Source organism: Rattus norvegicus, chromosome 10, assembly GCF_021556685.1.
Source record: "Rattus norvegicus strain SHRSP/BbbUtx chromosome 10, alternate assembly SHRSP_T2T, whole genome shotgun sequence".
Lineage (NCBI taxonomy): Eukaryota > Metazoa > Chordata > Mammalia > Rodentia > Muridae > Rattus > Rattus norvegicus.
Genome location: NC_141543.1, coordinates 56518072 through 56530618, shown reverse-complemented (window position 1 = coordinate 56530618; position 12547 = coordinate 56518072). Strand labels below are relative to the sequence as shown.

General features: G+C 41.1%; 1 protein-coding gene across 1 annotated transcript in view; it reads left to right on the top strand.

Moving 5' to 3' along the window:
- Positions 1 to 12547, top strand: part of Dnah9 (dynein, axonemal, heavy chain 9) — a 353020-nt gene that overhangs the window by 232848 nt on the left and 107625 nt on the right. Inside the window, 3 exon segments of the mRNA NM_001427097.1 lie at positions 5457 to 5599; positions 5998 to 6159; positions 6316 to 6549. Coding sequence (NP_001414026.1) covers positions 5457 to 5599; positions 5998 to 6159; positions 6316 to 6549 — 539 coding nt within the window.

Sequence of the window (12547 nt, the reverse complement as noted above, 5' to 3'; positions counted from 1 at the left end):
GCTTTTCGGGTCACCTGGTCTCTGTCGTAGCCACTCAAGTCTGTCACTTAAGTATAAAAATAAGCATAAACAATATGTAACTATAAGAATATGGCTGAACATAATGATTCATGAACAATAAAATTCTGAACTTCCCATAACTTTTGTGTGCCACTAAATATTGCTTTATTTCCAACATAAAGGATTATCTAAAAACGTTCATTTCTCAGCTTGTAGGGCACACCAAAAAGAGGCAGCGAACAAATTTAGCCTGCAGGCCATTGTTCTTCTTCTCAGTATGCAGCATTTTTTAGAGAAACATCAAAAGTACATCAACTCTGCATCTTTCAAATGAAGGAAAGGTGAAAAGGATGTGAACTAGTCAATTACAAATGTCTTAGATCAAGGGGAAGCTATACCCTACCTGGAGGGCTGTGCCATACTCACACACAAGGAGGTGCAGGGGAGCACACAGTGTGGCACAAGCCAGCTCCATCTGTCTAACAAAACAACACAAGCTGCGCCCTGAACCCCAACACTCCCAGCACACTAAATACCCTTTTCTTTTCCTAGCAGTTTTCTCTGCTCCTCTTTTTTATCAAGAGAGCTGAAATATATTACTTCATTTGGAAGTCCGTAATTTTGACAAAAGATAGCACAAGGTATTTATCAGTATAACTACTTTTTTAGATTTATTTTTTACTTTGGTTTTTATGTATTTTTTTATTTTTTATGTTTGTTTCACCTGCACATGTGATTGTGCACCACATGTGTGCCTGCTGCCTGTGGAGACCAAAAGAGATTGCTAGATGCCTTGAAACTGGAGTTAGGTAGTACGAGCTACCATAGCTGCTGGGGGGTCAAACCCTGATCCTCTCTGAAAGAGCAGCCAATGGTCTTAACTAGTGAGCCATCTCTTCAGTCCTGGTTCGATCTTTTACATAATTTACGCTGTCATAAAAGTCCTATCTGGGTTAGTGACATTAGCCAAGTTTCCTCCAGGTGTGGTAGAAGTTCAAGGACGTGCTCTAGCTCAGATCATAATTCTAGGCATGCTAGTATTGGAGACCATTGGCTAAACTACCCACTTGGAGACCTCAAGTCCTCATAATTGGAAATGGACAGGGTGACCCTAAGAATTCCTTTCATCTCTGCCACTTCTGCAGCATTAGAGTTGACATGCTGGTTTCGGAGAAGAAACAAAAGCTCATAAGAGCTAAGGACCTAAGGGAATCTTGTGGACAGTTCTGGGTACAGATAGCACTGTGCAGACCTTATGGTTTGATCCAGCAATGCGCCCGTGATATTCCCTAAGCCCTCGCATGAGGAGGCTCTTTTAACTCTTCTCAGGTCGTCTTCTGCTTCCCTCATTCTTCCATCTCTCACACTCATTTCGCTAAGACTGAGCTACGTCATTGAGCAAGAAACTCAAGTCTCCCCAGGGGCCTCACAGAGTCTGAGTTTCTCTGCAGTGTGCCCCTGGCCTTCATCGTTTCTCTTCTACCCCTCCAAGGTCAGCCCTTCCCTTAAGCAGGATCCAACCCAAGTCAGAATTTTTCTCTGTCCCGTATCTTCTTTCAATTTTGGCCTCACTTGCTTCCTGGCTTTTAAACGGGTCTAAACCTGCCCCTTCTTATCTAAATATATACATTTTCCCCTCTCTGACGTGAAATTCAAACATGTCTTAGATCCTTCTCCCAGACTGAATTATCCAAAGAATAAAATTCACAGTATTCACAGTATCAGCCTCACGTTGACTGTTTTCTTTACAAAATATTTTGAACATTCAAAAACATGGGGTAAAAAACAATCTTGGGATTGGAAATGATATTGAAAGATTAAAACTTTCCCCTGTGTGTATGAGTGCTGGCTGATTATATGCACTTCAACTTTACCAAATAAGAGTAGTTATGCTAATTGGCAGTCCAGCTGTGGGGGCTCTATGATATTCCCTACATCTATTCCTCCCACCTTTAACGACTCTCCATTTATCTGACACTAGGTTGTCAGTGAACAAACAAAATCTCGTTTTCCTTTCCCATTGTGCAAAGGACTTTGAACCATACACAACTCAAGGTATTTATTTAAGAGATTAAATAAAGAGGGTAAAAGCACTTGCGGCCAAACCTAATGACCCATCTCATTATGTGGAACCCACACAGTGAGAGGGAGTTCATTCCTTTAAGTTACCCTCTGACCTCCACCTGCTCTAAATATTTATTGGACCCTCCACCTCTGCAGGACGTGTTATATGCTTAGTTTCCTGTTGGCCCTTAGACTGATGTTTCTTATGGGTTTGTAGATGTTCTTTCTATACTTTGGATACTAACCTCTCCTTATTGTACGGGTGGTAAATGCCATTTCAAAGTCCTGTATTCATCATACCAACTTAGCTGGAACATCATAAAATTAAACTGTATTTTTAATGTCTTAGCTTTCTCATTCTCTGTTTCAGAGGTTCTGTCCTACCCCAATACCTATATTTTAATGTCTAAATTGCTCCTGTCTTGCCTTTTTGTATTTATGTTTTTAATCTACCTGGAATTTATTTTCACATTGTAATCTAACTGCTCTGCTGTGATGATACTGAATTATCCAAGCATCTTTATTTATTAGTCTCTCTCATTGCATGTCAATCTTCAATATTAGATTCTGTTGCTGTTTCTTTTATCTGAGTTGCCTCATAAATACATCGCTTTTATTACGTTAATTTACCCCAGGACCAATTTCACATTGCTTTAACAGTCTTGGCTTTACAGGGAGATTTGGCTTCTTACAGGGTGACAACCTCCTTCTAGTTCTTCTCTCCTCTTTAGAGTCTTTCTTCGGATATCTCATTTAGGATCAATTTTTGCATAGGTTTTTGTCTCTGTGTCAGGTGTGGGACTTACTGTATCACACCCGTGAGCATATGTCTCTCTTTTTCTACTAGGATTTCACTTCATTTCTTCCACAACACCTTGTCTCAGGCTTAAGACCTTGCACTTTTCACATATTCACTACTTAGCTGCCTGCAGTTGTGTTGCTATTCCAAATGATAACTTTTAAATTATCTTTCTCTTTTGCTGGATAACAAAAACCACAATTTATTTTATCACGTTGTCTTTGTATACAGTAAGGCTGGCTGGCGTTAAACACTCTTGTAAGTTTTAATTATTGGTGCAAACATTTTCTTAGATTTTCTCTGTATAAAACTGGATTTCAAGTGATAATATTTACATTGCTTTAATTATCTTTATACGTGCCTCTGGTTTTATTGGTTTTTTTAATTTTTGCACAGTCTGAAACAGCCTGTGTGATGTTAAATGGAAACATGTCAGCAGCTATGCGTGTATTCTTTATTTAAAAGTAAACATACAGTGTTTCATTATTAGTATGTTCAGGATTGATATCTGTCATTGGATTGAGAAATCTTACTTCTTCCTGTCTGCAAACAATACTTTAGAAACTCTGCCTCTATTCCAATGATTTTGTTGTTTAAATCTTCCTAAAAACATTTTATTACATTTCCTTATTTATTGTGAAGCATAAAAGGTACATGTGCCACAGTGCATGTGTGGGTTAGAGGGTAACATGAAGGACTGAACTCTTTCCTTTTAAGACCATGTGGGTTCCGGGGATCAAACACTGATCATCAGGATGGGCACTAAGTGCTTTTACCTGCTGAGCCATCTCACTGGCCCATTTTGCTTCTTAAATCTTTTATTGTAGCAAATTATTCATCAAATTTTCTGATGTGTAAACATCTTGGCATTTCCATTAAGATCCCTATTATATATACCGATTGATGTATTTGATAGATTTTTTTTAACTTTATTTATTTCTGGGATTGAACATACAATGTCTCATATACTGCCTCATTAATGTGTTTTATCTCATCTTAAGATCTTGCCAATGTGGTCAAAGGTCAACAATTTGGCATACTTTCAACATACATCTCTGTTAGTTATTATGAGTGAGTGTAGACTCTTTTCATAGCTGCAGACCTCAGGTATATTAAAAAAGTGAGCAGTTTCTCTTGGTAGATGAACTTGAGCAGAGATGTAAAGAAAGGAGAGATGGACTGATACAGAAGAGGATGCTTGCAGCTAACCATCAGACAGAGCATGGTGATCCCTATGGAGGAGTTAGAGGAAAAACTGAAGGAACTGAAGCAACTCCATAGGAAGAACAACAGTATCAACCAACCAGACCCCCTAGAGCTGCTGGGGACTAAACCATCGCCCAAAGAGACAGACTTATGGCTCCATCTGCATATGTAGCAGAGGATGGCCTTGTCAGGCATCAATAGGAGGAGAAGTCCTTGGTCCTGTGAAGGCTCGATGCCCCAGTGGGGAATGCCAGGGTGTTGAGGTGGATGGGTGGGAGTGGGAGCATCTTCATAGAAGCAAGGGGAGGGGAGGAGGGAGGATGGGAGAGGGGGAAACGAGCTAACATTTGAAATGTAAACACACAAAATATCCAATAAATAAAAACAAGAAAGAAGAAAAAAAAAGTGAGCAGTTTCAGTCAACATTTCTGTTCTTACAATGAGGGTGGGCACCCTATCCATGTGTCTAAAATACCTTTTATTTCCGTTATTGAGGATTCTCCTTTCCTAGTCTCATTTGTGAAGAATGTCTTTATGCAGTAAGTAAATCTTCTGAGCTGCTGTCTCTCCTTTGCAGTTCCTGGGTCGTGCCACTGTTTTGTCATTTTTTAAGATGCCAAATGTCTCCATTTGGGGACATCAAATTAATTTTTTAAGTTAATTGAGTTGTATCAGAAAATTCTTTTTCAGTCAAAGCTCTTAAGAATTTTTTCTCCACCATTTTCTGATCCTTTTATCAGCTTTTAATAGTTAAACAATTGATCTATTTAAAATTTATCATAGAGTACAAATTAAGATGAGAAACCAATACTGATTTTGTGAGTCTTAGTTCTGCAAACACAGTCTGCTGAATTCTGAGGTAACTCCCCCCCACCCCCCCACCCCCGCTGCCCATTGACTTAAAGCACTGTGTTTTCACATTAAACTGCAGGGTCCCATCCTGGTTTCACTTACCCTGTAGTAAGTGACTTTGCTCAATCTCCTTAATCATATGTTCATAGTTGTATGTTACTTTTAGCCTTTTTTTTACTGTAAGTCTTTCAAATAAGCATGGTTTATATTTCCTTCTAAGTAGTAAACTCCTTAAGGGTACAGTTTCCATAAAGGTCAATAATATAGTAGTTGGTAAATAAATGCCTTGAACCAAAGAAGAAATGACTAGTTGGGATGTCAACACAAGATAACAAAAAGATACCGTGTACCCCTTCCTCTCATTAATGCATCTGTTCCCTGTCTTGGTATGATATGTCCAGTTTCACCAGTACATAAGGTTGAACACAGTGGAAAACAAAGCAACCTATATTTTAATGGGAAATAACTCCCTTTTTGTGATTGTGTCAACTAACATGCTGTCAAAGCCATCTGTCTGTCCCCCTTTTATCCCCAGGTGAGATCCCAGATCTCTACTCTGAGGAGGAGGAGGAGAACATCATAAACAATGTCAGGAATGAGGTCAAAAGCCAGGGACTCATTGACAGCAGAGAGAACTGCTGGAAGTTCTTCATAGAGAGAGTCCGGAGACAACTTAAGGTATGGAAAGACTAACTGTGGGGCATGGGCACCACCAGAGGTGGCTACCGGATGTGATAAATTAGACACTGCCCCTCTGGACTGTGTCAGGAGGACATAGTAAAGATACAATGATCTTTTGGCTGACCAGTACTGCCAGTCCACTGTTTTCCTCTACTTTATGAACAGGACCATCTTGTGCACAATGTGGCCCCAGCATTATTGAGCCCTTTGCTAGAAAGATAGGTTGACAGGGGAAGATTGTGACCCTCTTCCTGTTCGGCGTGCTTTTCAATTTTCTAGGAGATTAATAACCCAAACTTCTGCCTGTTTCTCTGTGGGCTTCTCTGATACTTCCTTGGTCCTCCCTCCTCTTCTGATGTCGCCTTTCTGTCCTCCCTCTCCTTCCGATGTCTCAGGTGACTCTCTGTTTCTCCCCTGTGGGGAACAAGCTGAGAATTCGAAGCAGGAAGTTCCCAGCCATTGTGAACTGTACTGCTATCAACTGGTTCCACGAGTGGCCTCAGGAGGCACTGGAGTCTGTGAGCCTCCGTTTCTTGCAGAATACAAAGAACATTGAGGTAAGAGGGAAAAGGGCTCCCCTGAGGGTCCACCTCACCTTAGGCATCCCGGGGTCAAGGTTAAAGTTGGAGATTGGATAGAACCATTGAGCATAACTTTCTATGGCGTCAAGGGTTGGATAATCATAGTCAAACTCATTACTTCTGGTGTGTTAGCCTGCAGTGAAGCAATCGATTAGCAAGTTCATGGCCTTTGTCCACATAAGTGTCAACAAGATATCCCAGTCATACCTGATCAATGAGCAGCGCTACAACTACACCACTCCCAAGTCCTTTCTGGAGTTCATCAGACTATACCAGAGCTTGCTGGAGAGGAATGGAAAAGAGCTCCAGTCCAAGGTGGAAAGGCTGGAGAATGGGCTGTTAAAGCTGCACAGCACCTCAGCCCAGGTAAGCAGTGTCTCTCTTTTCTACCCAGTGAAGAGCAACCCTAAGCCATTGCATTGAAAGTTAAGATTTGAAAACCCTATGTGGTCATCTAGAACCACCACAGCATCAGAACTAGGATCAAAAGTCAAGAGCAGAAGCACACATCTTCAGCTAAAGTCTTGTCTGCCCCAGCTCACTGAAGCTGGAATCCTCTAAGGAACTTTCCCTATTTCCTCAAGGCCATCTTTTCTTTCTCCTCCATTTTTCTTTCCTTTTCAGTCACTGCCATTCTGTTATAGTCTATTTGAGTTGCTATAACAAAATATCTGTGGTGGAATACTTTATAAAGAACAGAATGATCTTTTTATTCACCGATCTGGAAGTACCAAAGCAGAGCAGCTCTCTATGCTAAGCTCTGGTGAAGGATGTATGGCAGTGGTAGAACCACACATAGATATATGCGGTGTGTATAGAAGGAATTGGAAAATTCCGGGCTTGCTTTATATAACAACCCATTGTCATGTAAAATGACCCTGTCCCATAAGATAAGATCAGCATTAATCCATTTGTATCAATGGACATCTTAGGATCTAGTTGCCTTCCACTACACTGAGGACCAAAATTCCAGCACATGATCACATGAACATTTGGGGAACATATCACACCCAAATCATTCATCTTCCATACTCAGAACCAAAGTAAAAAAGTGATGAGGAGAATTGGTTCAGGGTTATAACTGTGTGTGTGTGTGTGTGTGTGTGTGTGTGTGTGTGTGTGTGTGTGTGTGTGTGTGTTTGTACAGCAATATCTCTTAAAAGCTCTTATTTAAATGAATATTATCTTATTTCATTCATTCTTACACTATTTATAAGTAGTTGGTTATGATAAGAAGACCAGTTTCATCCTGTCCTTTCTGGATCCTTCTATTTACTCTTTCAAATGGAACTGGCTCATTTTTTCCAACTTTCTATTCTTCCTTTAAGGACTAGAAGAGCTTCAGTACCTACTTTGCTTCCACCCATGTTTGTCAAATAACACCTTTCCCTCAAGGGCCAATTTCTATCCTCTGTCTATCAGTTACCAAGTCTGCTGCTAAGGTGGTATGGCATTTCATGAATTTGCAAATTTCAGGGACCATTGTACTCACCATAATGAATGTCACACATTCCAGTGGATAGCCGGCCTCTTGGTAAACATCACATATGTCTGTAGATAGAGGACCTATTGATAAACATCACATGTCCTTATAGGTACATGGAGCTCTTGAAGCACATACGTTCCTGTAGATACATGGGCCTCTTGGTTAACAACCCATGTAAACAGAAGACAGCTGTCCTTGCCTACAAATTTTGCCTTCAGAATTATGCTTTTGAACTTTTCTCTCTGGGCTTTCTCTCTTCTCCCAATTTTAGTTTCTTGATTCAGAATACAATGTATCTAAAGGACCTATGTTCACTCAGGGGATGAAGTGAGCTCTCACAATCTGAAAAGGTAACTCCTCTTGTACTCTTCTTCTACACTAACTCAATAGCTGTTGCATTCTCTGTTCATCTGGCCTGGGCTGGCCTCTAGGAGTCATGAACAGCTAGCTGCACCTGTTCCTGGGCCTGAATTGATCATGTTCTCACTGTGGCCATCATTCTGCTGGCCATTTTCTCTGCATTACAGGAGAGGCTTTCAGGTTAATTTCAACAATACTAGCTTTATGGCATATAATATTGCTTCTGCTTCATATGCTTCCGATAGGAATTTTAATGACACCATTGCATTTTAATGGCATAGCAGCATTTCCTTCTGTCCTCTTTATCAGAACACTCAATCGCTTTTACTTCGTCTGGTTTTTGGCAAATGGTTTCGTAGAATTCTTTGAACCTGTGAATCCAACAGCTTTGGGACGTTTTCTCTAGTCTGCTGATGGTTACATTCTCTATCTCCCAGAATATACCATTTCCTTGTCTGTTCTACGGGTTTGGTTTCCTTCTTTTTCTTAGTTTGCCTTTAGGCCAATTGATATTACTTCAGTATCTGTCATCAAGTTGCTGTGTGATGACCAGCAGCCTGTCTCAGAGTTCCAGTTCACAGAAAAGTGGAGCACACAGATTCTAGGCAATGCAGGAACACTTTAACACACGTGCCTCTGTGCTGTAGAAAGTGTGTGTGTGTGTGTGTTTTATCATTTCTCTTCTGATTTTTTGATCTCTGAATTCACAGAGAAAAGCAGAGATAACTCCCAGTACAGTATCAGATTTTCTGATGCCTTCTAATTATCCTCCCTTTCTTTCTCCACTCATCACCACAAGACCCTCAGAACACTCTCCATACCTCCTCTAACACATGTGCCATCTCCCCCCTTCCTCCTCTGTGGGAACCACTGATTTATTTGTGCAGAGAGTGGTATGCAGGGAGTGAGGGATGTGAAAGGTGTCCTGACCCCATGTGGCAGACACTAATATCTCTTTTGTTCAGATGCCTTAGAATAGACAATGAAGAAGGCACAAATATTCATGTTCATAGTGGAGGTAATTTCTCTAATGAGCAAATGCCAAGTTATCCCATTGGCTAAATCTAGCTCTCTGTGTGCCTACTGGAGAATCTTGACCTCAGGTTCAATATCTGCCACCAAGAATCAGCTTTCTCCTTCTGTGTCCTCTACATCTGTGATTACCACTTCTAGCTACGGATATTACTTACACTGGAAGCTTCCCACATCCAAGATTCCACAAGTTCTGGGTGTTTCCTATGTATCTCAAAATCTGTCCACTGGGCTGCTTCGCCAAGTCATTATCTCTTTTAAAAAAATGGCTTCCTGCCTGATCGTTTTGACAGAGTGAATTCTTAGTCTCTTATCCTCCACTCTGTATTATCCTCCACTCTTATTATCCCACATCATCCATCTCAGCTCAAATCCCTGGAGGCATCCTCAACTCTGCTTACTCCTTTTTCCTTCCATATTCACTCCCAAGCCATCGAAGTGCATTGTTAGTTCAGGCTTCACAATATATTAGCACTCCCTAGTCACTCCCTGCACTGCTTCCAGCTCAGTCTGAGCTCCTGACATCTTGACCTAGATAGTCATGACACCCTCAGAATGCACATATCTACTTCTGGTTTTGTCCCTCTTCAGTCTGCCACCAAATGAGCAGGCAGGTTTCAAACACAAATCAGACCATATCTTTTCTGCTCAAGATCTTATGATCCCTCCCCCTCCTCCTCCTCTTCCTTCTCCTCCTTCTCTTCCTTCTCCTCCTCTTCTTCCTTCTCTTCTTCCTCCTCTTCCTTCTCCTCCTCCTCTTCCTCCTCCTCTTCCTCTTCATCTTCCTCCCCCTCTTCCTCTTCCTCCTCCTCCTCTTCCTCCTCCTCCTCCTCAGTGGCTTCCACAGATCCTTTCTAGCTCTGCCCTTCAGCTCCCAGACTTCATCTCCTGCTAACCCATCTCTGAAGCAACAGCCAGCTGCCTCTGAATCCCCTTCTCAGATACATTGGGACTTGGTGACACTGTTTCCTTTGCCTGGGCATCTCTCCAGAATCTCCATGATACACTTCTTTTTCCCATATCACCTTCAGAAGAGATCACCACTCCTCTCTACGCTTGCCCCTCATTATTCCACCCCAATGGTTCTCTGTAGTGTGTGTCCTTATCTGACATATCTTATAAGTTACTTATCTGTTATATAGTCAGTTATGACTGTTGCTATCAGTTGGCTATAAGCCCTGGAAGGACAGGAGTTCTTATCTGTTTGAACACTATACCCTAAGAGCCTCAAGAATGGCTAAACAGAATGACACTAATTTAATAGCTGTTGCATGAATTAATCAGTGACTGCACAGTGTTTGACGCTGTGTTCCTGGCTATGTTCTGCACCCTTGAATAGTGTTCTACTTATGCTTTTCTCCCTCCATTCTGTCCAGCAGAACCCCAGAGCTGAGTCCTGTCTGTGTGTTCTCACCAGCGCCTGCACTGACAGCTGATCCTGGGTGGTTTTGCTAGCCCTCCCAAAACACTATCTAAGCTTAAGGAGTAATTCATGTCATTGTCTTCAGTACCTTCTGGGAAGGAACCTCTCTCTTTGGCAGTATGTGTTTGGGCCTTAAAGACCCAAGGTTTGCCCTTCTTCAGGCATTTCCCTGAGAATAGAGCATGGTTCTCATTCATGGAGGCAGCCCTACTGTGGGAAAGAGCCTTTTCTGGGTTCCTGAGGTTGCCTTAATGTTCTGTTCTCGTGGAATTAAGTAAGGAGAAATACAAAATGTAGCTTAGATGTTTGTTAGAGAACAAAAAAGCCTTAACCTAGCCTTCCCTGATCTGTTGCTCTGTTGAAGAATCCTAAATTGAACCTGATCTCCTTGTTACTGGAGAGTGGCCTCTTTCTGACTGGCAGGACCCTGCTGTCACTCTACACCTCAGCTTAAGAGCTATTAAATTCCTATTCGTGGTGAAGGTAATTATTTACCTTAAGGTCACAGCCATATCTGCAATCAGCAAAACAAAGCAATCACACAGAAAAAAAAGAGGGAAAAACAAACAAAACGCACTTCGATTTTTTCAAATCTCCCAAGATTTAAAAGGAAACAAAAAGTTACTGGTATATGTGCTGGGTTGATTTCCTGCCTGTATTATTATCAGTTCTTGGTAGAAAAGAGCAAGATTCATTTATCCTTTATCTCAAAGACCAATACATGGTATTCTATGAAATATGTAACTAAGTGGACATGTGAGTATATAGTGGGTTAAGAGACAAATCATTATCCCCAGGTTCACATTAGGGGTGCAGGCCAACTTTAGGCAATGGGAGATGTGTGGTAGGCACTCTCTAAACACTTATGGCTACTGGCATTATTCCTATAGTAAATGTGGCATATTAGTTTTTAACTCTGGTGTACTCACTTCATCTGTTCTTGAATTGGTTGATTTTTGGTGGGGTAGGCAGAAAACTTCTAAATTATGCCCTCATATCATGGTATAAGGCAATAACTTGAATCATAGTAACAGAATCCTACCACTTGAGTATGACAGTTTTCGGTGATCCTGATCAGTGTGCGAATGCTAAAAGAATGTTACAGATCTGGCTCAGACACGATGTAAATTCATTTATTAATATTGTTATGTGAGAATGGCTCATGATTATGGTAATAATGGAAACATGAAAATTGTGAGGAGTGACTGGAGAGGTGGCTCCAGAGTTAAGAGTAGATATTGCTCTTATAGAGGACTCGGTTTAGTTTCTAACACCTGCATCCCTCACAACTGCCTGTAAGTCCAGATCCAGGGGATCCAAAACCCCCTCCTGTCCTCCGCAGGCACCTGCACCCAAAAGTGCACACACCCACTCACACATGGACACACATATTCATGTAATTGAAAATTAATAAATCCTTTAGAAAACTGTACAATAATCCAACATTGGTCAGCTTCAGGTGTATGATTTTGTACTGAGATCTGGTTTGGTAAGTAGCTTTTTGACTGTGGGGCTAAACTTCCTTCTGATTCATCCTTTCCAATTAAGACTCAAGTGCTATTGATTTCAAATCTTAGCATGATTTACCTCCTCTAGATGCTAGAGCTTGGATATCTAGGGGATGTCACTCAAGAGCTTGTCTGCGGGAGCCCAGTACTAGTTCTGATGGTGTTAAGGAACACTGAAGAGGTGAAACAAACCATGAGGTGACTGTATCTTGGGATGCCAACCATGGAGGGATTAATAATTTCAGAACTAAACAATAGTTCTTGATAGTGTGGGATGGTTGGTTTTGTTTAATTGTTTGTCAGTTGATTTGGTTGAGACTCTCATTATTTTGAGACAGATTCTTACTCTGTATTCTAGCCCAGGCTGACCTCAAAGTTATGGTGATTCTCCTGCCTCACCATTCCAAAGTACTGGGGTTATGAGCCATAACTGAAATGGCTTAGATAGATAGATAGATAGATAGATAGATAGATAGATAGATAGATAGATAGATAGATCGCCTTCTATGTACAACAAGTGTACTTCCACTTCTCCACCAAATTATAATGCAGCCT